Source organism: Meriones unguiculatus, chromosome 3, assembly GCF_030254825.1.
Source record: "Meriones unguiculatus strain TT.TT164.6M chromosome 3, Bangor_MerUng_6.1, whole genome shotgun sequence".
NCBI lineage: Eukaryota > Metazoa > Chordata > Mammalia > Rodentia > Muridae > Meriones > Meriones unguiculatus.
The window spans coordinates 1,813,680-1,837,093 of record NC_083351.1 but is presented as its reverse complement, the minus strand read 5'-3'; the positions used below and the strand labels follow the sequence as shown (position 1 = coordinate 1,837,093).

Sequence of the window (23,414 nt, the reverse complement as noted above, 5' to 3'; positions counted from 1 at the left end):
TGTGTTCAGATGGTTTGACAGCCCCAAGACACCTCAAAACCTGGTCATCAGAGCAGACCCGCACCCACGCTAGGACGACAAGAGCAATGATGAGCTCTTCCCTGTGGGGACCGTGTAAGCGCCGTCTCTCACTGTGCTCTTTGCCTGACGCACTGTGCAGAGCCCAGGGCGCGTGTGACGGGGACACAGTGAATGTCTGGTGACCTGCGTGTAACCCGGGCCCCTGGGTCACAGCCAGTTCCAGTCCTCATCCTGACCCACCCCGCTCATCTGTGTTTCAGGAAAGACCTGGGACCTCACGCCATGGTCCCCACACACGCTCTCCACACAGTGGCCTGGGCAGTGTAGCCCAAGAGCTTGCACCCCATTTCTGAGAGAGGTGATGTTGGAGACTCTGGGTTGGTGCTTTCTTGGCAATGACAGTGTGAGGGGTGTGCCCGGCTGCCAGGCCCGCCCAGCCACTGCTTGTACCCTGGGGGCTTCCTGTGCCACCTCTGACCTCAGCCCTGAAGCTGGTGGTTTGGTTGTGCCATCCTCGGCTCTTTCCGGTGTGATATCATCTGGGCAGGGCACTAGCTGGCCACAGGGCCAGGCCCACATGGCGTCAGTCACTGGAGGAAGAAGAGGAGCTCACAGTGACCTGTGGACGGAAGCCTGGGTCCTGAACTCCCCGGGGCCCTGCGGGTGTGCTGCGAGCCGGCTCCTGGGAAAGGCTGGTCCTTGCTGACCTCTTGAGGCCATTGTGGGGTATTGCACCCACCCAACTCCACCTCCCTGAAGCTGCTCGGTGTGCCACAGACAAATTGGTGGAGAAACCGAGGCCAAGTGGGACACTGATGTCCAATGGAAGGCCAAGGTCGGGCAGGGAGGCTCCCCAGCAAGACCTGGCATGCCAGCTAGGCACTGTCTCATCACACCCTCTTTTGGTACCTGACTCTTAAAGAATTAGAAGACAGGGGGAAAAATCTCGAGCACAAAACAGTTTTAACAGCAGGGAAAAACTCAGACTCTGCAGGTGGAATCGATAGATGAAAAATGCCTTTTTGTGTGTGACAGGGTGTCACTGTGTAGCCCAGGCTGGCTCAAAGTCTCGGCGATCTGGCTGCTTCAGCTTCCCAAGAGCTGGGGTTAAAGGTGTACAGCACAAATGCACATAGCAAGGCACAGTAGGGAAGGACGCCCCACTGCTGCGAAGCAGAGGGGCCTGGGAGACTGAAGTCCAGTCTCCTCCTGGAGGATGGCACTGTTTTAAGGGCATTTGTCAGGTTGGAACGGGACCCCTTTTCTGTATTTAGGGAAAGCCTGGCAGGTTTTTGTATCAAGCGGCCACCAGGCCTCTGTCTCAGGTCAGGAAAACCAGAGGCCTGAAATTATCTATCTCTATGCCTATCCCTGCCTGTCTGTCTGTCAGATAAATGTCCTATCATTTTGCTCTAAGACCTGTAATTGGCAGAGGGTGGCAGGCTTGTTCACCTACCTTTACCCTCATGAAGGGTACCTGGTCAAAGCCTGCACAGAACTCATCTGGAAGGCGAGACAGGATTGGACCACCTAATATGGCTTGTTCTGAGGGCCTCTGTGCCCTCAGGTTGGGCAGAAGAGGTGGATTCCAGCTTTCCAGCCTTCATAGCATTGGTTCAGTGCCCATCAGTCAGTAGTTACCACCCTGGCTGGGCCGGGCCCAGATTCTGCATAGATAAGGGATACTTCATTCTAGCTATCCGAAGTAAAGAAACCTGCTGTCCATGGGAGACACGGCAGAGGTCAGAGCAGCCCCGCCCAGGGGCAGCGGAGCTCTCCTGGAAGGCTGTGCTCCTCTACCTCACATGAAAGCATAAATTAGCCCTTTGAGGGCCAGTCAAGAGCTTGCCAGCACTGTCCTCAGCACTTGTGAAAGGCTGGCCAAATGCAGAATTCTAGCAACGTGAGGTTTCCAGGTGCAACAGTGCTGCCTGAAGGAAGGAGGCTGGGCCCAGGAGGAAGGGGAAACTGGTCATCAGAGGCAGACCCGGAAGCAATACAGGAGATGGAAGAGTGGGTGACGCTTCTGAGGCAGCTAGCATGAACACACAAGTAACATGACTAAACCCAGGTGTGTGGGCATGCATGTGTGTGAGCCCGGGACCCTATGCATGGTAACAGCACTGCTGCTGAGCTGTCCCCAACTCTATTCAGGGTTCTAGGGAAACCAAAAGCACTATGTAAAGTGTAGTGAAAAGGCCAAAGAGAGACAGTGTTGGGCCGTCTAACAGGCTGTGTGCATGGAGGCTCAGGAAGGGGTGGGCAGGAGGAAAGATGCTGAAAGGGTGACAGTACCAGTTTGGTGCCTTGTCCAGGCGTCATCAGAGAGGCTTCCTCCAGCAGCAGATGGGATGCAGAGACCCACAGCCAGACATGAAGAGAGATTGGAGGTCTCCATAGGGTCCTTCCCCTCCGAGCTCAGGGAATCCTGTGAAAGAGGGGAAGAAAGAGTGTAGGAGCCAGGAGGGAGGGAGAATGCAGCCCACTGACCCAAGCAGGACTTATGTGTGCTCTCAGAGCCCGCAGGGGTCTGCACCAGGCCCTTTGCATGCATGGTGACTGTTGGCTTGGGGTTTCTGTGGGGCTCCTAACTGTGGAGCAGGTATGTCTCTGACTCTCTTCCTCCTGTGGATTGCCCTGTCCAGCGTCAGTGTGAGGGCTTTGCCTTGTCTTACTGTATTTTGTTTTGTCAAGTTTTGTAGTGCAAGGATTGATTTCTTTAAACACTCAGTTGTGTTATATGTTTTTGTTTTAATCCCAAGTGTGGGATTTTAGTTTGGCTTTACTTTTAGTTTGGGCTGATAGTTGTCTCTGTGTGTCGTGGTCTTTGCCAGCTGGTAAGCGCCTGCCTTGTGCACCACAGAGAAGGGTGTGGTCCAGGACTCTGAGGGATAGAAATAGGAGAGCCCAGCCAGAGAAGGTGTGGCAGTTTGAAGAGAGCCTGGAGATATGCTTCATGGTACAGCAGCTTGGAGGAGAAAAACAGAGAGACGGCTTGCTGCCTTTGCTGCTGATGGAGATTGGTACAGCTCCCAAAGAACCGTCAACCCCTAGCAGCCCGGAGAAGTACAGGGGTCTGTGGCTCCTCTCCCCACTAACCTCCTCTCTCCTGGGGTTGGGGGTTGGAAGGGAGAGGCTTTAAGGAACCCAAATAGAATAGTTTAAAAACTAGTGCGGCAATGTTTGGTTGTTGTCTCTTAGAAGCCTGTTCTTTCCTGATGGGAAACAGCAAGGGATCAGGGGAGAAGGGAGGTGAGGGAGGAGCTGAGAGGACTGGAGGGAGGGAAACCAGTCAGGATGCAGTATATGAAAGAAGAATATATTTTCAATAAAAAAGAGGAGAAAATTCAAAATATGGGGCCTGGAGAGACGGCTCAGCAGTTAAGATCACTTGCTGCTCTCCCAGAGAACCCGAGTTCGGGTCCCAGCACCCGTGTTGGGTGGCCTGCAACTGCCTGTAACATCAGCTCCAAGGTACCTTCTCTGGTTTCTGAGGGTACCTGCACACAAATAAAAAGTCTTCTGAAAAACTTCACATTGCAGTTGTCTTAGCTACTTTCCTCACTGCTGGAGAGGATGCCCAACAAAAGCAACTGGAGGAATGGGGGGCTTATTTTGGCTCACAGTTTGAAGGGACAGTTTGTCATTGTGGAGAAATCATGGCCCAGGAGTGTGAGTCAAGACCACATTACAGCCACAGTCAGAAAGCAGACAGCAATTACTGCTGGTCCTTAGTTCACTTACTCCTTTGTTTTGTTTGGGATCCCAGCCAACAGGATGGTGTTTCCTACATCCAGAGTGGTCTTCCAAACTCAGTCAACCCAGTCTAGAAACATCCTCACAGACATGCTCAGGCGCCCGCCTCCTGATTCCAGTCTTTCAAGTTGATGATAATATTCATCATAACAGTAAGGGCCACAGATCCTCCAATCAGAGAGCCTCAGGACAGCAGATGCTCCAGGCAAAGCATGCTGGGTAGATGAATGGATGGTGCAGGGAGTCTTTAGGGCTAGAGAAAAAGTAACCACCAATTAGATGTCAGAATCTGCACAGCAAGGGTAGGACAAACACCTCTCATGAGCAAAAGGAACAATACTGTCAACCAAGACATCTGTTCCCAGTGAAGATGTCTCTCAAAAACTGAAAAGGAAATAATGATGTTTTAAGACAAAAGCTGAAAGAGGGTATCGCAACACACGCACTCTGCAAGAGAGCAAGAGAGCTCAGGGAAAGGTTTTGTCTTCTTTAAAAAAAAAAAAAAAAAAGGATACCATGTGTAATTTCAGGTCCACACAGGGGGAGAAGCCCACTAGAGGCAAGCATGTGCATAAATATTTAGAGACCGTTTTTATGTGCTTTAAAATTTTTGAAGAAATCTTTAAAAAACAAAAGTAATAATTTTTAACATACTAATAATGATAATTTTTTTTTTAAAAAGTAACTCTGGTATTTGTGAAGTAAAATGAATCAAAACGACAGCAAAAGCTCAAAACACAAGGAGGGACCGGTCTTTACTGAGTTCCTGCCGTGACATCCCTGGACTCTGAGCTGTAAGATGAAATAAGCCCTTTGTTCCCCAAGATGCTTTTGGTTACACTGTGTATCATCAGAGCAGTGGAAATCCCAACCAAGACCACCACACCTGACTCCTCAAAGGAAACGCTCAGTTTCAAACGCTTGCACTTTAAAAATAAGACATTTTAAAACCATGCTTTATATTTTTATCTTCAAATATTTAAAATTAGCATAAATTAAAACTAAAATAAATAGAAGAAATAAAATATAAATTATGGAATGATAGTATAGCAGGAAATTGGTCTACAACAAAAAAATCAATAGACATCAGGTATATAATTTGAAAAGCTCAAAAATTGATATCCCTACATTCTCAAAAAGGAAAGAGGTATGACCCAAATGACTGATTATCATGAAGGAGAGAGAGAGAGAGAGAACCATCACTACAGATCTTACAGACAGTGAAATGATGAGGGATTTGCCAGTAGATTCAACAGTTTATGGAAATCAGCCACGGCCCTCCACAGGTGCTAATCATCAAAATGGGCAAAGCACAAATAAATTATCTAAATGGAATTGTATTTATTGAAGAATTAGAGTTAAAAAATTACACTGGACAGTAGTGGCATATATCTTTAATGCCAGCACTTGGGAGGCAAAGCCAGGAGAGTTGGAGGCCAATCTGCTCTACAGAGCAAGTTCAGGACAGCCAGGTCTGCACAGAGAGACCCTGTCTTGAAAAACAAAAAACAAAAAACAACAACAACAAAAAATTTGCATGTATTTGTTTATTTAGTGTGGGAGGCATATATGTCATGGTGCGTGTTGCGGGAGTTCTTTCCTTCCGCCATGTTGGTCCTATGGCTCTAACTCAGGTTGTCGACTCGCCAGCAAGCACCGCTACTCAAGCACAGTCTGCAGCTCCAAGCAAACAAACACATTTCTGAAGAGAAACTCCAGGCCCCATGATGTTGCTGGTGAACTCAGCTGAAGATCCGATCAAGGGAAGAAATAATATTTACCTTATACAGAGGACATCAAGGACTCAAGAAAGCAGATGCTGCCCTTCTCACTTCACGTGTCTCCTGTTATCTTAAAATCAGTACTGACCACATTGTGAACCCCCCGCAGAACTGCAGGCTCATACCCTGCGTGAACATACAGGCAACAGCCTTTGACAAAAGTATCAGTGGGTCAGATCTAATCATGCATGTGGTGGATGAAATAATCAAGTCAGGCTTTATTTTTTAAATGCAAGGGTGGTCTGATATTTAAAACACAAACATCATTCACTGTATTCACGACAAAGGAGACTAGTCATGAGCTATTTTGCATAGATGGAGAAAAGGCATTTGACATGCCCCAGCACCTGTTAATAATAAAAATCTCAGTGACATGTAGACAGAAGGGCACTTGTGAATCCTGATAAGGGCAGGGCAGAGTTAACACCAGATGATGATGAAAGGCTGGCTGCTTTCTCAGGCTCTGGACAAGACCATGAGGTTGACTGGCTGTTTTTGCCTCGTGGGGGTTGGAACTATTCAACATGATAAGGCGTATGTAAGAAAGCCCCCCGTTGGGGGCCTGAGTGCTTGAAGATGACATTGAACCTTTTCCAGACACTCCAGTTTCTCCTTCTCCCCTTTTCTCCCCTCTATTGAACTTTTCCATCTCACACATGGCTTTGTTCTTAGGCTACTTGCGTATGGATCATAAAGTCTCTGTTCTTGCTTGGAGTATTTTGGAAGTCTGTAGATGATACCCTACAGAGAAAAGCCCTGCAGATACACTTGGACTTGTTTGAGTCCCGGCAGAACTCAGGCCAAGGGCTAAGGGTGAGTGATTCTGGACCCCGCAGAAGTAGCTTGTCAAAACCAAATGCCCTGCTGACCACCCTCCCTTTCCTACCACCCTTTCACGGTCTCAGCCTTCCACCTTCCCCTCCACGCTTTGTCTTCCCTTACCCCCTCCACCAGCTCCTCTGCCCTTCCATGTTTTCCCCTGCCTTCCACCTTCCCCTCCATGCTGCTTCTCCTCTCTGCCCTTCTGTTATCCTCTGTCTGTCTTATCTCATGGGGCTGCTGATTTTGGTTTTTGGGCAACTTGAGCTTTGAAGGGTGCAGGGCTCCTCCACAGAGGCTGGCTGGCTTGCTAGGGGAAGCTGGGACAAGGGTCAGCAGGACCCTGACATCATGACATAAAGCTTGTACTCATACCAGAACCTTACTGAATTCCTGTCCTCGTCTAGACTCATTTCTCATAGCAGGACTGTCTGACACACTGTTTTGGGGTGGGGGAGTGGTTAATCTAGGCCTGGTCTGTGTGCAGCGGAGCCTCCATTGAAAGTGTTCAGTTTCTCACAGATACACAGCAGTGTAACCACAGTCTGATGTAAAACATGCTGATTACCTTGGGCATTTCCTCCCTCCCCTGTGCAGTCCCCTCCCAACCATGGTGACCATCCACATACTGCGCTTTCCAGAGGGTCAGCTGGGTGGTATTATGGCCATGATTCTTCCTTCAACTCTGCACCCTGTGCGAGATTCAGCCACGTTGTGGTGGCTTACACGCCGTCCCACTGGAGAAGAGGGAACTGCAAATCAAATTAACAGTGAGATAGCTTTGTACACTGTCAAATGGCCAAGGTCAGAGCACTGATGAAACCAAGAGCTGGCAAGGCTGTGGAACTGTCACACTGCAGATGAAAGTCGAGCTGTGTAGCCGAGACGGCGTGCACACGTCCACCATTTGATTTAGCAGTCATGACTTCTTATTCACCCGAAGGTGCTGGAAACCTTGATCCACTCAAAACCCTGATTATCTTTATAATTGCCCAAGCAAGAAGCAGCCAAGAGGTCCTTCAGCAGGTGGGTGGTTGAGAAAACTGTGGTAGATCCCAGTTTGGACGATCATTCAGTGCTCAGACAATACGACCTGTCAATCCATGCAAAAAAATACTAAGGACTTGCATGTGCATGTTACTAAGTGCAAAAGGCCAGGCTGCATGGCTGCATGGTGAGTGAATGGCTGCATGGCTGCATGGCTGCATGGTGAGTGAACAGATGCATGGTGAGTGAATGGCTGCATGGTGAGTGAATGGCTGCATGGTGAGTGAATGGCTGCATGGCTGCATGGCTGCATGGCTGCATGGCTGCATGGTGAGTGAACAGCTGCATGGTGAGTGAATGGCTGCATGGCTGCATGGTGAGTGAATGGCTGCATGGCTGCATGGCTGCATGGTGAGTGAACAGCTGCATGGTGAGTGAACAGCTGCATGGTGAGTGAACAGATGCATGGTGAGTGAATGGCTGCATGGTGAGGGAATGGCTGCATGGTGAGGGAATGGCTGCATGGCTGCATGGCTGCATGGTGAGTGAATGGCTGCATGGTGAGTGAATGGCTGCATGGCTGCATGGCTGCATGGTGAGTGAATGGCTGCATGGTGAGTGAATGGCTGCATGGTGAGGGAATGGCTGCATGGTGAGGGAATGGCTGCATGGTGAGGGAATGGCTGCATGGTGAGGGAATGGCTGCATGGCTGCATGGCTGCATGGCTGCATGGCTGCATGGTGAGGGAATGGCTGCATGGCTGCATGGTGAGTGAATGGCACACTGACAATCTGAAAGATGGAATTATGGAGAAAACAGAAAGCCACCATCAGAGGTTCTGGAGAGGGATTGCCATAGCGTTCTCAGAAAGTTGCCAGGGTCCACAGGCCCTACTTAGCAGCAGGGCCCTGCAGCAGGTACAGGTGACAACATGGCAGTGTTTGTCCATGTCTGTAACAAACCAGTCACTGACAGTCCTTGTGTCCAGGCTGGGGAAGGCTGGGGGTCATGGGTATGAGCTAAAACTCTGTTGTTTCTGAGCGACTTTGTTATGAGCCTACAATGGCTCTAAAAATACCAACTCTACTCAGCATTTAAGAACGCTTGCTGTTCTTGCAGAGGACCTGAGTCCAGCTCACAGCACTGCAGAGCTTTGGTGTCATGCACACACAGCACACTGCAGAGCTGAGTTCATGCACACAAAACACACTGCAGAGCTTGGGGTCATGTACACACTGCACTGCAGAGCTGGGGTCATGCACACACAACACACTGCAGACCTTAGGGTCATGTACACACTGCAGAGATTGAGGTCATGCACACACAGCGCACTGCAGAGCTGGGGTCATGCACACACTGCACTGCAGAGCTGGGGTCATGCACACACTGCACTGCAGAGCTGGGGTCATGCACACACAGCACACTGCAGAGCTGGGGTCATGCACACACAGCACACTGCAGAGCTGGGGTCATGCACACACTGCACTGCAGAGCTGGGGTCATGCACACACAGCACACTGCAGAGCTGGGGTCATGCACACACAGCACACTGCAGAGCTGGGGTCATGCACACACAACACACTGCAGAGCTGGGGTCATGCACACTCTGGACACTGCAGAGCTGGGGTCATGCACACAGCACACTGCAGAGCTGAGGTCATGCACACTCTGGACACTGCACTGCAGACTTTCTGAATTCACATTGCACCACACTGGAAAGGCAGATTCCCCAATCCCACTTTGCCACTTTTCTGTCTTTGTCTAACCACCTTTTGCCTGCTGGGGTTAGGAATACAGGATCTACAAAACCCCACTTAGGGCCTGCTCCACCCCTCAGGTTCTGGGGACTCCAGCCCCTGGTTGGGGCCACCTTGACTTTGTGGAATCTGGCTCCAATGCCCACCACACTTTCTCCTCCACCTTTAGAGTAGGTGTAGTCCTGGAACGGCCTTGTCCAGCCTGGTGGGGAGAGATGTGCTTTTCCCCAGCAGGCTCATGGCCGGGGACCCCTCATGTCCCAGAGCCCCCTGGATAACCTACACAGCATTCTCAACTGCAGAAACACACAGCCCTGGATATTGTACCCCAAAAGCATGACACAGCTTGCCCTGTGGAAAACTTCTGCTGCATGAGAAATAAGGTTTAGGGCTCCCTAAAATAGCTTCCCTGCAAATGGCCAGCGGTTCCTTGGCCCAGAGGGAAGCTGAAGGGGAATGAAAAGCCCCTCTCTTCCCAGAAAACAGATTCTTCTTTGACACAGTTTTTTCTCCTCTTAATACCCCACCCCCTTTTCCAAAATGGGGCCTTTTTCCTCAGTCTTTTATGTGGGGACTGGGCTGCAAGGAGACAAAGTCCACTTGTCAGCAATCTCCTCTCAGTTGCTGTTCCCTTTCCCTCTGGGGTTCTCACAACAATACAGCCATTATCGGCCCTCTCTGATTCCGCAGAGTTTTCCTCTCTCTCAAGGGCTAACGAGGAGTGAGGCTGCCAGGTTGGACAAAACGGGACAGTTTTCGCTCTGCTGGAGCCCCAGCGTGGCAAGCACCGGGAAGCACCATTACAGGGATCTGTGGGTCACTGTCACGCCGTTTGGGAGAACCACTTTTGGGAGCATGGCAGTCAGCTTTGTGATTCACAGAGAACGGAAATGTACTTTCCAAAGAACCTTTCAAGCCGCCCTGGGCTTCAGGCTCCTGGGCAGGCCCCAAAGCTGACCATCCAGGCTCAGATTCTCACCGGCACTTCGTCAATCATGGTGGGAAGGAAAGCAACCTGAAACATTAATGCTGCCCACCCCCACCGCACTCCATGTGATGGTGTTAAGAAAATAGAAGGGCTCGGCACCCAGATTGGGGTCTAGAATCTTATGCCAAGATCAACTTCCATTTTTTTTTTTTCTCTTCTGGCAGCTACAAGGAACTGCTGATTAGGAGCCTCAGAGCCCTGCTCTGATGACGTTTATCAGAGCATGTCTTGGTCCCTGGAAGAGCTTTTGGAGGCTCAGGAAGTCCCAGAGTCCCTGTTCAGTGATGGTTCAAACAACAAACTATTCACTCCTCCACCCCATGTCCACCCACCCATCCACGTATCTGTCCATCCCTCCACGTATCCCTCCATTCATCATCCATCCATCCATCCATGTGTCCATCCACTCACCCATCCATGTATCTGTCCATCCCTCCACGTATCCCTCCATTCATCATCCACCCATCCATCCATGTGTCCATCCACCCATCCATCCACCCATCCACCCATCCATCCACCCACCCATCCACGTATCTGTCCATCCCTCCACGTATCCCTCCATTCATCATCCACCCATCCATCCATGTGTCCATCCACCCATCCATCCACCCATCCACCCATCCATCCACCCACCCATCCACGTATCTGTCCATCCCTCCACGTATCCCTCCATTCATCATCCACCCATCCATCCATGTGTCCATCCACCCATCCATCCACTCACCCATCCATGTATCTGTCCATCCCTCCATGTATCCCTCCATTCATCATCCATCCATCCATCCATGTGTCCATCCACCCATCCATCCACCCATCTACCCCATCCATCCACTCACCCATCCACGTATCTGTCCATCCCTCCATGTATCCCTCCATTCATCATCCATCCATCCATCCATGTGTCCATCCACCCATCCATCCACCCATCTACCCCATCCATCCACTCACCCATCCACGTATCTGTCCATCCCTCCATGTATCCCTCCATTCATCATCCATCCATCCATCCATGTGTCCATCCACCCATCCATCCACCCATCTACCCCATCCATCCACTCACCCATCCACGTATCTGTCCATCCCTCCATGTATCCCTCCATTCATCATCCATCCATCCATCCATCCATCCATGTGTCCATCCACCCATCCATCCACCCATCTACCCCATCCATCCACTCACCCATCCACGTATCTGTCCATCCCTCCATGTATCCCTCCATTCATCATCCATCCATCCATCCATGTGTCCATCCACCCATCCATCCACCCATCTACCCCATCCATCCACTCACCCATCCACGTATCTGTCCATCCCTCCATGTATCCCTCCATTCATCATCCATCCATCCATCCATGTGTCCATCCACCCATCCATCCACCCATCTACCCCATCCATCCACTCACCCATCCATGTATCTGTCCATCCCTCCATGTATCCCTCCATTCATCATCCATCCATCCATGTGTCCATCCACCCATCCATCCACCCATCTACCCCATCCATCCACTCACCCATCCATGTATCTGTCCATCCCTCCATGTATCCCTCCATTCATCATCCATCCATCCATCCATCCATCCATCCATCCATCCATGTGTCCATCCACCCATCCATCCACCCATCTACCCCATCCATCCACCCACCCATCCATCCCTCCCTCTCTCCATCCATCCATTTTACTCCTCCCATCATCTATTCACTTCTCTATCCCTGTCCATTCCATTCCTGCATCTACCACCTACTCATCCACCTACCATCGATTCAGTCCTCCACCCAGAATCCATTCACTCCTCCACCCACCTGTTCATTCATTCATCCAGCCACCATCCATTCACTCTTCCACCCAGCCATCCACTGGTGCAGTGGCCTTTCCCTGGCGGCACCCAGTCTGCTGTGGGCACCAAGAGCTGCACTGAGGACCATTTTCCAGAGCACGCTGCTGTTGGAGTCAGGAGGTTCTCTGTGTCTTGGGGCCTGCTCACCTCAAGGGCTTCAAAGCTGTTGGATGGAGTCTAGACGCCGGTCTTGTGCCCAGCAGCGTGTTGGTGTAACACCTGGGAGGCATGGTGACTTGGTGGGAGGCCCAGATGCTCTATCACTGCAGTCCCACGGACAAGGAGAAGCCAAAGGCAGGGTCAGTCTGGAGAGAGTCCTTAGGCAGCTGAAGATAGGAGGCAGGAAAATAGAGGCAGGGAGGCAAAGGGTCTTGGGAGGTCAAAGGGCAGCTCCAGCAGCAGGTGAGACAGCCCGGAATGTAAAGATCGTAAGAGCATGTCCAAGGTCATTAACCCAGGCCACTCAGAACAGGGTCTTCTAAAGAAAGCAACATTTATTTTTGGTGTGTATGTGTGTGAGCACGTGCATGCCATGGCATGTGTGCGGAGGTTAGAGGAGAACTTGAGGCGGACAGTTTTCTTCCTGCTTCCCTGAGGATCTGAAGGATCATTTGTGGCAAGCACCTTTATCTCTGAGCGATTTCAGCAGCCCCAAACAAGTCATCCCTGAGCTGGGCAAGGTGGCACACACCTGTAATCCAGCACCTGGGGAGGCAGAGGCAGGCAGATCTCTGTGAGTTCAAAGCCAGCCCGATCTACAAAGTGAGTCCAGGACAGCCAAGACTACACAGAGAGACCCTGCCTCAAAACAAACAAACAAACAAGCAAACAAGCAAACAAAATGCCATCCCTGGTATCAGCTGGAAGGCAGGCCTGCCACCTTGGTTCTGCAGCAAACTCATGCACTACTTGGCCCAACTGCCCAAAACCAGCCAGGCCTGCTTGGAAGAAAAGAAACAGAGAAGGGTAATCACCTGGGGCGAGGAGGAAGTGGAGAAGAGCCAAGAGCTTCGGAGAAAATCAGAGCCTCTGGGCAGAGGTGGACAGTGAGAGGCAAGAGTGTTCACCAAGAAGTGAGCTGGCCTCTGCTGTAAGAGGCAGAGCAGAGCAGTGCATGGTGAGCTCCACGTGGGACCGCCTACACAGCTGGCAGAGCAGAGCAGTGCGTGGTGAGCTCCACGTGGGACCGCCTACACAGCTGGCTCCCATCTTTTCAGGCTTCTCTATCAGAGTTAAATCAAGCTGGGGACCAGACGCTGGAGGGCGTGTACCGTAGAGGGGCATCCTGGGTCTCTGCAGGAGAGGCCAGAGAAACCCCTGAGGGAGCCGAGTATGCTCCCCAGCAGCCCTAGGGGCCTTTCTCAACCCCTTCATCGACTGGGGCAGCTCCAGGTCCAGCTGGGTGCAGTGCAATAAGTGGACACTGCCAGGGTGTCCGCCTAGTTGCAGAGGGTGGCTGTCCTCGTACCTGGACACAGTCAGTCTAGGCTTGGGGAGGTCACACCCCTCCCATCCCATCCCAGACGCCAGGGTTCCCCTTAATCAACTGAGGCAATGAGACTTAGAAAACACACAGATTTATTGCATATCAATCTCATGTATAAATTCATTGTAGCATTGGAAAGATTACATTTGGTATCCAGTCAGTCCTATTCTACAGCATTGACCTCAAAGGCAGCCTCTCCCGGCTTTTCCCTCACAGAAATCTCTACGTAAGTTCATTTGTCTTTGCCACAAGCCTCAGTATGAGATCTGCAAAAATCACTTCTGACTACTCTCTACATCGTGTCTTCTTAATTCATGATTCTGCCGCAGTGGTTTCCATAGTCGTCGGAACCGCGGTCCATTTCCATGGGTATTTCAGGACTCCTGGCCTTGACTTAGACCCTAATCACATAGCCAATAAGTGCATCTACGGGATTTTCCTCGTAATAAAAATTTCACAAACAGACACAATAATGACCGCTAAACACGAGCCATGCACAGCTTATCAACACAACAGCAATTTACAAGGAAGGGGGCCAGGGCAGACACCAGCCTCCTCCTTAATGGTTTTTAATTTTTTAACATTATATGAAAACCAGACATTTACATTTGATTTCTTTCTCAACGCTATATAGTTCTAAAAAGAAAAAACAAAAACAAAAAACCCAAAAACAGAAACAGAAACAAACTGGATCAGATCTGAATGTAACAATGGCCACACTCGTACAGGTCAGGAATTCTCGCAGGTGTCAGGGATATATATATATATTTATATTTATATTTATATACTATTGGTTCAAAGTGCACGCACACACCACACACATGCACTCATCACTCTCTCTCTCTCTCTCTCTCTCACACACACACACACTCAAGCACCCTCACGCACTCACACACACAGGCTTTAAGTTATGTATTCTGACACCAGGGCCCCACTCCCCCCGTGCTAAAGAGAGTATCAGTGCCGCAGGAGGCACTGCAGAAAGTGCCCAGCCTCCTCTAACTGCAAGTGAATCGCACATCCTGAAATTCAAGCTGCCTTCCTCGACTTGGCCTCTTCCCTCCTAGAAGTGGTGATGTGGATTGGTGACAGAAAGGAATTAACGAACAAACAAATGACTGGAATGGAGAAAGGAACTCGTCTGGGATAATGCAAGAATGTCTTGTCACAGTACGGCTCAAGGCTACAGAGACAGTTTCCATGGCTTTTGATACCCGGCTGATCTCCGTGGACAGGGGTGTCCCAGTGTCCACTGGCAGGAAGGAACGCTGTCTATCCCAGGCCTCCCCGCCCTCCTGTCCCAGCAGCAGCCCAGGGAGCCTCCTCTTCCCTTCCAGGAACAGCGCAATGAACAGCTCAGTAGGTTTCAGTCACGTGGGCATGGAGACGGGATGGGATAGGGACCATGATCCAGTGCTTTGAGCTTCGCGTCTAAAACACGTGATATGTATTTTAGCAGGTGCTTTCACAAACACTTACTGGGGAAGCAGATGAGGCATAGGAAGCCAAGGCTCTGAGAGCCTGGCCTCTGGGAGGCAGAGGGATTAGGTCAACCAGGGTTTGGGTAGATCACCTGCTCTCCTGGCCTTGGGGAGAAGGGCCCCTCAGGCCAGCAGGCTCGGCCGCGTGCTCGCCCAGCACTGACACAGGCGCCCTGGGTTTGCTCTGGGTCTCGCTCATGCACACTCTACCTTACCTGCAGGAAGGCGAAGCCCTGTGTTTCCTACCTGATCACCCTAGGAACGGCAGCAATGACAGGGCAACAGTGTGGCCTTATCGGGGCTGGAGGGAATGCAACCTGGGAGGCCTCCTTGGAACTTGTTTTGGGAGGGAAGTGTATCGCTGGGGAAGCAGTCCTGGCCGGACACCTGTCCTGCCCCCCTAGGCTGCATGGTCAAGACATGGTCCAGCTCCCTGACTCTGAGTGGGTCTCCTGAACCCCAATGCTTGCTTGAGCCAGCTGGGCACTGCAAGAGTACAGAGATGCCAGGCTGGCAGCGCTCACTGCTTGGGAGCAATGCAGCGTGGAGGCAGCGTGTTGGAGATGCAGTGTTGGTCGGGGTGGGGGACAAGGACAGAGCCCTTCAAGTTCCAAGTGCCCAAGGGGATGAGTGCTGAAGAGAACCTGGCTTGGGGGCAAAGCATGTGGCTCAGCACAGCTGGGACTCCTGCAGAGAGGGATAACGGTTAGAAAGGGAGAACAGGGGTTGGGAATGCCAAAGAGGACAAGGAGGACACCTGCTCTGCTGCCGTCCAAAGGAACACAGAGGTCTACATCTGAGACTCTCCATGCTGGACAGACTAAGTCACATCTCGGAAAAAAGCACATAGCTTTTTTTTTCCTTCTCAGAAGCAGGCAAGTTATTTGGGGTTTACAAAAGTGGGACATGTAAATCTGAGGTCTAAGTTATACACAGATCCCACCTTGCTCCCACCTAGAGGAAACTGGAATCCTTCAGCCGAGGCCCGGCCCATCATTGAGAGGACACCATGAGCCATGTAGAGCAGCTGGGCCTACAAGTCCCCACCACAAGGCTTTGGCAGGGTGTCCCCGCTGCCCCCCCCAGCTGTTGACTCCACACATTGCTATTCTGCCACGTCAGTGGGCTTCCTTGGAATCTGCAGGGCAGTAGAGGCTTCGGGGATTGCCCTGTCATGGCTCTCAGCATACCCTGGGCTGCCCCACATCGACAGACATGATTGTCTCTGCCCCAGGACAGCCACAGCACATCTGAGACACACCTGCTTGGATGTTTCAGGTGCTCCCAAGAGAATCAGGGACACGCCCAGTGTGTGACATACTTGCACCATGGCTGATGACGCTGACACTAGCTCTCACTCTTTAACAGGGCGACCCAGGCAGTTTCCCCTTTGTTCTTGTTGGAATACTCACTGTTTGTTTGTCTTTCCTTCCAAACAATAAAATAAATAGAACACTTGTCTTAAAATGTAACTGAAACTCAAATTTAACAAAATCATATGATTGTCTGGTAAATGGGCAGCGGTGACCGCAGGGCTCCTCCAGAGAGGGACGGGGGTATTTGGCACATTAACAACCGCCCCACTCCCTGGCTACCGAGCACACGGCACACAACCTTATCACACGGTTTTGGTCCTTCACTACGTACTTATATTAACATCATTTCTTCAGAATAAGTTGTCCAATGCCAAAAAAATACTGTTAAGGAAGAAATAAAATAAGGAAAGAAATGAATTAGAAAAAAAATTACAAGTTATATACAGATTAAGGTAAATTCCATCAGGGAAAGAAATTATGAAATTGGCCCCTATGGGATAAGTTAAAGCCCATCCACGCAGAGTAGACACGTCCCGACTGTCCTGAGGGAGTGAGGCATCCAGTCCTAGGGTGTGCTGTCTCTGCTCTTTGCTGTGGCAGGTCCCCTGTGTCCTCCTCCTGTTCCTGACCACATCTCTCCAGGAGCCCACACAAGGGCCAGAAGTGACGGTATGTGGACGATCTGGAGTCTTGGGCACAGTACTGCTCGGTGTCCTAGAGTGGCGGAGCGGGTGGGTAGGCTGTCCAGTGGCCACGGGGAGGACATCAGGCTGCCAGGGCTTGGCATAGAGGGCTGGAGGCCTAGAAGTGGCCCAGATCCCCGCCCTCCAGAGAGCAGCAGTTGAGGCCAGCACTGGGGCTGCTGAAGGGGAACCGACCATTGGGTGTCCAGCATGGAAGACCTGAGCCACCGGCTCCCGACTTCCCCATACAATTGGGGGTCTTGGGTGGGGACCTGTGGATTCCTCTGCAGGCCACATGGAGCAAGGCAACCTCCCTATCCTGGCCTCCACAAACCTGCAGCCAGGCACCATGTCTTGAAGTCCTGTGTAGTCAGCGTCCTCTTGAGATGAGTGGCTCCATGCCCCTTATCCTGTGTTGGGCACACCCAGAATCACCTTGGCTTGTACAAACAGGGTCAGAGATAGAAAATTCTCCATTATCTACATAGAAAGGGCACACCCGAGCAGCGCTCAATGTCCTGGAAGATATGGGTTTGCCAATAAGCTGAAATTTCAAAGCAATGCAAAATTACTTTTAAAAAACATTTTGCAAGTCATTTCTGATTTTTTAAAAAATACTGTCTATTTTTAAAACGCACATGCTTAAATAGATTCTATAGTCAATAAGATTACCAAAAGGGTTATCCATGTAATTTTCATTATAAAAATCATTTGTGAGGTCTCTCTCCATAGCACATGCTTGGTTCTGTTCCCCTCCTTCGCGCCATGCAGCTGCCAAGATGTGGCCAACTGGCTCCTACTGGGATAGACATTCCACCCTTGCCCACTAGCTGGCTGACAGCTCTGTGAGCTGTTCCTGGTGGCCAAGCACTGCACCACTGCAGACCATGTCCTTGAGGCCAGTTCTGAGACGTGGTGAAGGTCAGCGGCTACTCCAGGGACCTTCAGGTTCTGAGTTTCCTTGGAGAAGCTGGACTTGGGCCATGGCGGGCGGGGTTAGAAGCAGAGGTGAGGCCAAGTAAAGGGTCAGGAGCTGGTCCCTCCTCCATCTCCTGCAGCTGGTACCCTGGCTTTGGACTCTGGCCCTGGGGCCTCCAGGACCTCAGAGGTGGTTGATGGGGTTAAAGGCTCCAGGCTCTGATGAGGCTCCCGTGATGTTCAACCAGGCATCCAGTGAGCTCTGGGAGGGGGCGTGGAGAGGGGCATCCTCAGACAGGGAAAGCATCATTGCATACGCCTGGTGAGGAGAGGACAGCACACACAGGACAGGTGAGGGGCACCCCAGAGAGCTGTCCCCAGCCTGTCCACCCCTCCTGCCCCCCCAGTCCACCCAGTTTAGATAGAGAAAGGGAAACAAAGGCTTCAGAGAGGCTCAGACTCCTCTGGCTTGGGAGAGGGAGATAGGTGTGTATAAGAGCAGGGTACACCTGCCCAGAGTGACACCAGGACACAGTGGTCATTCTAGGGGCCTCTATGCCCACTGGGATCCCTTGACCTCGTGGGGTACTCCCCTGCAATTGCATCCCACCCCCGTTTCTATGCCTAGTGGCTGGCAGAAACTAATGATCAGTGTCTGCTATGAGAGCATCCTTGCTGGTGAGTCTGTCCCTGCGCAGTTGGACAGGAGGCCTGGAGTGGGGCTCTGAACGACTGTGGTGGGCATTGGAGCAGAGTGAGCAATGTCTCTGAGATGCACAGTCATAGGGTGATTTGCTGTGTTTGCTGGCCTCAGGTGATCATGGGGCATCCTTCTGCCTCACTCAGGGCAGGAGGCAACAGAGCTGTGGGCTGTGTGAAGCACAGTATATGAGCCACAGGTGGGCCAGGGAAGACCAATACGGATCTGTCCACCCTTGAGCAAACACTAGACAGGATTAGTTAAAGACGAAGACAGACACGCAGACGAATCGGGGTGGAAATCTTGAGGTGGTGCTGGGTAGGCTGCTGAGGGTAGACTGAGAGCTAAGCCCCTTTGATTGTCCCAGCAATGGGGTCCAGAGTCCTGTGGCCGCTGTCCCAGAGATGTGACACAGCAATTGCCCAGGACAAGCCTTCACCCTCAAGGCCCCTGTGTTAGCTCCAGCTTAGATGCAGTGAACCCCTGATGGAGACTGTCCCTGAAACAGCAGGGCGGTCACTCATCCTGGTTCAGACCAGAGGTGTGAAGGCCCAGCAAGAGACCCAGAACTGAGCACAGATGTTACCCACTGGGGCTGGGAGAGAGTTAGCTCATGTTTATCTGTCTCTAACATCCCCACCTGCTCTACCAGGCTGCCTCTTTCGACAGTGTGGTGGACATGTGGCGCTGTGGATCTGAATGCCCTCCAGCCACGGGGTGGCTGTAGCTGGAGGTGCTCAGGTGTCCTGTGGTGAGGGGGCATGGTGGCTGCTTGCCCCTAAGCCAAGTGGAAGTGGGAGGGGGCGAGGGCTCTGCTGGGTACCTACCTGGTTCTTAGCCTGCCTGTACAGGGTTTGTTTTAGAACCTCAGAATCTAAGGTAGAATTAAGCACATCTTTAACTTCAAATGCTTCCTCAGCTGTTCTGCGGAGATCCAGCCCCTTCCCAAAGGTCGGCGTAGGCTCCAAAGCTAACAGACCGCCTCCTCGCTCCTCAACACACCTGCACCAAGGACCAGGGAGAGGCCTGGGGTCAGCTCTTTGGCCACCGGTGGCACCTCTCTAGCGATTCCTGGCTGTTCCCCGTGCCTGCATGCATGCCGCAGGTTTCCACGAGGCACATGCACAAGGAGACAGACACACTGACACACAGACACCTATATGGGAAGCCACACAGACGTAGGTGAGTGGACAGAGAGCAGGAAGGGTGAGTGCGTGCACATGTCACAGGCAGCAGGCAATCTGGTCTTAGGGATACAGGGCTGAGAAGGAGCCTTTACTTTTCTGAGGCTCTGGGCAACTTTGGAAGGGCCCTGGCTACCCTACCCACCCCCAGGACCAAGGGGCTGGGGAAGAAATGCTGGCTCCAGAGGGCCAGCCCAGGGCCTTTCAAATGCTGGTAGTATCACCCATTGCTGAAGGTAACTGGTGAACAGTTAGGGCACAAAGAAATGGCTGTGCCTGCCCAACTTCTAAAGTCATGGGTGCTAGGCCACAGCCCTACCAGAGGCTGGACCCTGCTGCCCCAGGTGGATATGAACGACTATGGCAGAGCCAGGGACTCTGATTCAGGCTCATCAGAGCATAGCTGGCCCCTCCTTTTCCCCACTCCAAGCTTCTGGAAGCAGACCCGGGGCCCTGGACTCTGGCTAGCATCACCCTAGCTCTGAATCCCTGAGGTAGCAGCATTTGCTGGGCAGTAGTGAGGCCCAGTTGGAGGAGGTGCCTCCTGAATGATCACCTCGTATTCAGGCCCTTCCACCCAGCCCACACCCTGGCACTTCACCACCCCCACCTTCGGGTATGGTCAAAGCCCATGGTCAGGGAGTTGGGTGGTTCCTCGTCCTCTTCATCTTCATAGACTCCTTGGGGCTCAGGTGTGGGAGACACTGCATCCTCCTGTGACTTCCCGGCTAAGCTGTCATCATCCTCTTCCTCCATCTCTTCCTCTTCCTCCTCCTCTACATCTTCTGGCTTTGCACTGGCTGAGCCTGGACACGGGGTGCTGCTGTCCAGGTCTTGGATCTCAGGCCTGAAATGACAAGTGAGGAAATTGGCTGTGTTTAGGGGTCTTTCTCTTTACTGCATATCTCTAAAGGTGGCTATCCCCCTTTGCCCTCCCGGCTGTGGCCACTAAAGATGGAGTTACAGGTCCAAAAGCAATGGCCCACTTCCTCAGTCCCTGAGGACTGAGAGTGATGGGGAAAGTAGGAAAATATGGAAGAGATGGAAGCACCATGAGGGAGAGATGGAGTTCAGGGTAGGGCCCTGAGGAGTAGATACCAGGCCATTTGGGGGACCAGTGAGAAACATAGGTGTTAGGGAAGAAGCTTCAAACAGGCCTGGAGAGGAAGGGCCCTGTGCTGGTGCTGAGGCAGATGCTGCACCAAGGATGCCCTGAGGACACTGTCAGGGAAGTGTTCTGATCCCTTCCTGCCCTGGACTCTGGGATTTGCATCTGTGCTTACACCTCCCAGCTGGCCATGAGAATCCACGATTGCAGAGCCTGGGAGTGAAGGCTCCAGCTGCCCCTGCTACCAAGACGCACTGCCAGGGTGGGCTGGCATTGGGGAATGTTGGTCCCGGCTTGCAGCCCAGACTCTAACTCACAGCTCCTAGGGTCTCTGCAGCCTAGGCAGCTCTCAGACACTCAGTCTCTCTCCGTCCTTGGTCCTCTGTCCTAGGGGTCTGTTGGTTGGTTGGTCTGTCAGTCTATCTTAGTCTTTCACACACACACACACACACACACACACACACTGTGTATGGGTGCAATCGTGTGTGTGTGTGTGTGTGTGTGTGTGCACAGAGGACAGAGGTCAACTACCCATGTCCTCCTCAGTCACTATCCACTGTGAGGGTTTCCCATTGGCCTGGGCTCACCATTTGGCTCAACTGTGTGGCCAGCAAGCCCCAGGGCTACCTGACCCTGCACCACCAGCATTGGGAATATGGGCTGTTTCTTATACTGTGCTCACTCTGTCTCTTTTTTGTAAACATGGATTTTGAGGCTTGAACTCAGAATCACAGGCTCACACAGTAAACACTTTCCATCTGAGACATGCCCCAATCCTCTGGGCAAGACTTACATTTTCTAAAATAATCTTTTTGCACGTTTGTGTGTGCCTGTGTGTGCACATGCATGTGGGTGCTCAGATGTCAAAGGAGGCCCCTGAGTCTCCCAGAGCTGGAGTAAGGAGGCCACCGAGCCTCCTGGGGCTGGAGCGACAGCTGACAGAAGCCAACACCAGTCCTCTGCAGGATCAGCAGGAGTCCTGACCCCAGGCAAGACTTTCCTGCTTTGTTTCCTTACTAAGGAGGGTGAGTGAGATCCTTCAAAGAGCACCCCCAGTTTGGCTCATGTTCAATTCAATGGCCATAATCAGTGTGCCAGGAGCTGCAGCTATCTTGGCAGGATCCACTCCGGCAAAGGACACAGTGAAACAAACAGTTCTTGGATTCCACATCTTGAGTCCTCTGCTCTTCCTGCTCTTCACTTTCACTTGGCTCTTGGGGTCTGATGGGCAGTGCCTGTGGTCTTGGGGGAGAGGTCTGTTTGGTCTTTTTCACTGAACATGGCATCTTAGTGGCAAAGACTGTGGTTGTACAGATGGAGCTGAACTGGGGAGATTCTACTGTAGTGCCCCATAGACCCCACCCATGACACTGCCTCCTGCCATGCCCTCCAGGCCAGACAGAATTCTGACAGGGTTTGAGGGAGCTCTCTATGTCCTTGGCTTCTAAGTCACCTGTGTTGGGGGCTGGCCAAGAATATGTCAAACTCATCTCCTGGCACTGAAAGCTCTAGGCCAGGTGGGGTCTGGATCCTGTCACCCCGTAGTTGCAGTATGAGAGAATTCAGTCCTTACAGTTCTGAAGACAGGAAGAGAAAGTGTGGGCAGAGAGCCTAGCCTGGCCCTGGGTCACTCTCACCAGGTGTCTGGTGAGGGTAAGCTCCACCTGCTGCCTGGTCTTTGGCCAGGCTAAAGGAACCCTGCTACTCAGGAGCAGAGACCACGTTCGCTCTCCTCGCATGCCCACCCTCTAGTAGATGTGGTCCAGCAGGGACAGCCGGGCCCTGGCAGGCCCGTGTCAGCTTGTGGTAGGAGGGCAGCTTCTCTGGTGGGGACGGGAAAGCTGCCCTAGACAGGTGTGCTAGCATCCTGATTGACATGGCTCACAGCAGCAGGAATGGACAGCCCCAGACACAGGGAAGTAAAAGGCTGAGGTCAAGATGCAGCACAGCTGGTTCCTGAGGGCTGAGGGAGAACCTGGTGTGTCCCAGTCCACCTTTATCTTCTCATGCTGTGTGCGGTGTGTGTGCCTGTGTGCCCATTTGTGGAAGTATCCTCACCATCCGGTAGGACTTTGCTATAACTCTGTCACCTTCAGAGAGACCCTGACTCTAGTCACCATCTGAAACACAGGGTTAGGATTTCCTGGGTGATCTCTGGGGACACAGTTCTGCACATGGACATTCCTTTGGCTTGGCTTGGCCTGGCAGGCGCTAGGTTCTCACCGATCACTGAAGGACTGAACAGTGAAAGATGCCAGGATAATATGGCTACCAGCCCCAGCTGTGACTGCTCTCCTCCCCACCAGATCTCCAAGTAATGGTAACCTCACAATGGCTTGCTCTTGCGACAGTAGTGGTGACATGGGGAACCTTCCTCTGCTTCAGGAAAAAGCTGGATGGACCTTGGAGGCCTCTCTCCAACAAAATGGGGTAGGTTTGGAAGGGGGTGGGCCTTGTCCAGGCCCAGCTCTGTTGCCAGCAGCGTTGATTATGAGAGAAGAGTTGCTGGGAGCTCTGTCAGGTACTCATGATGTGGTTAGGGTTGTGTGTGTGTGTGTGTGTGTGTGTGCGCGCAGCTTCTCCTCTGCCTTC

General features: G+C 51.9%; 1 protein-coding gene across 9 annotated transcripts in view; it reads right to left on the bottom strand.

Moving 5' to 3' along the window:
* Positions 1-13,507: 13,507 nt before the first annotated feature.
* Positions 13,508-23,414, bottom strand: part of Prdm16 (PR/SET domain 16) — a 310,338-nt gene continuing 300,431 nt past the window's right edge. For 8 of the 9 annotated variants that reach the window (XM_021655376.2, XM_060378940.1, XM_060378942.1 and 5 more), the window contains exons 15-17: positions 20,325-20,561; positions 19,358-19,532; positions 13,508-18,149 (exon numbers count right to left, since the gene is read on the bottom strand). In XM_021655376.2, the coding sequence (XP_021511051.2) occupies positions 18,015-18,149; positions 19,358-19,532; positions 20,325-20,561 (547 nt within the window). In that variant the 3' untranslated portion in view covers positions 13,508-18,014. The remainder of the gene's footprint in view (positions 18,150-19,357; positions 19,533-20,324; positions 20,562-23,414) is intronic. The other variant, XM_060378944.1, reaches the window with a different exon arrangement.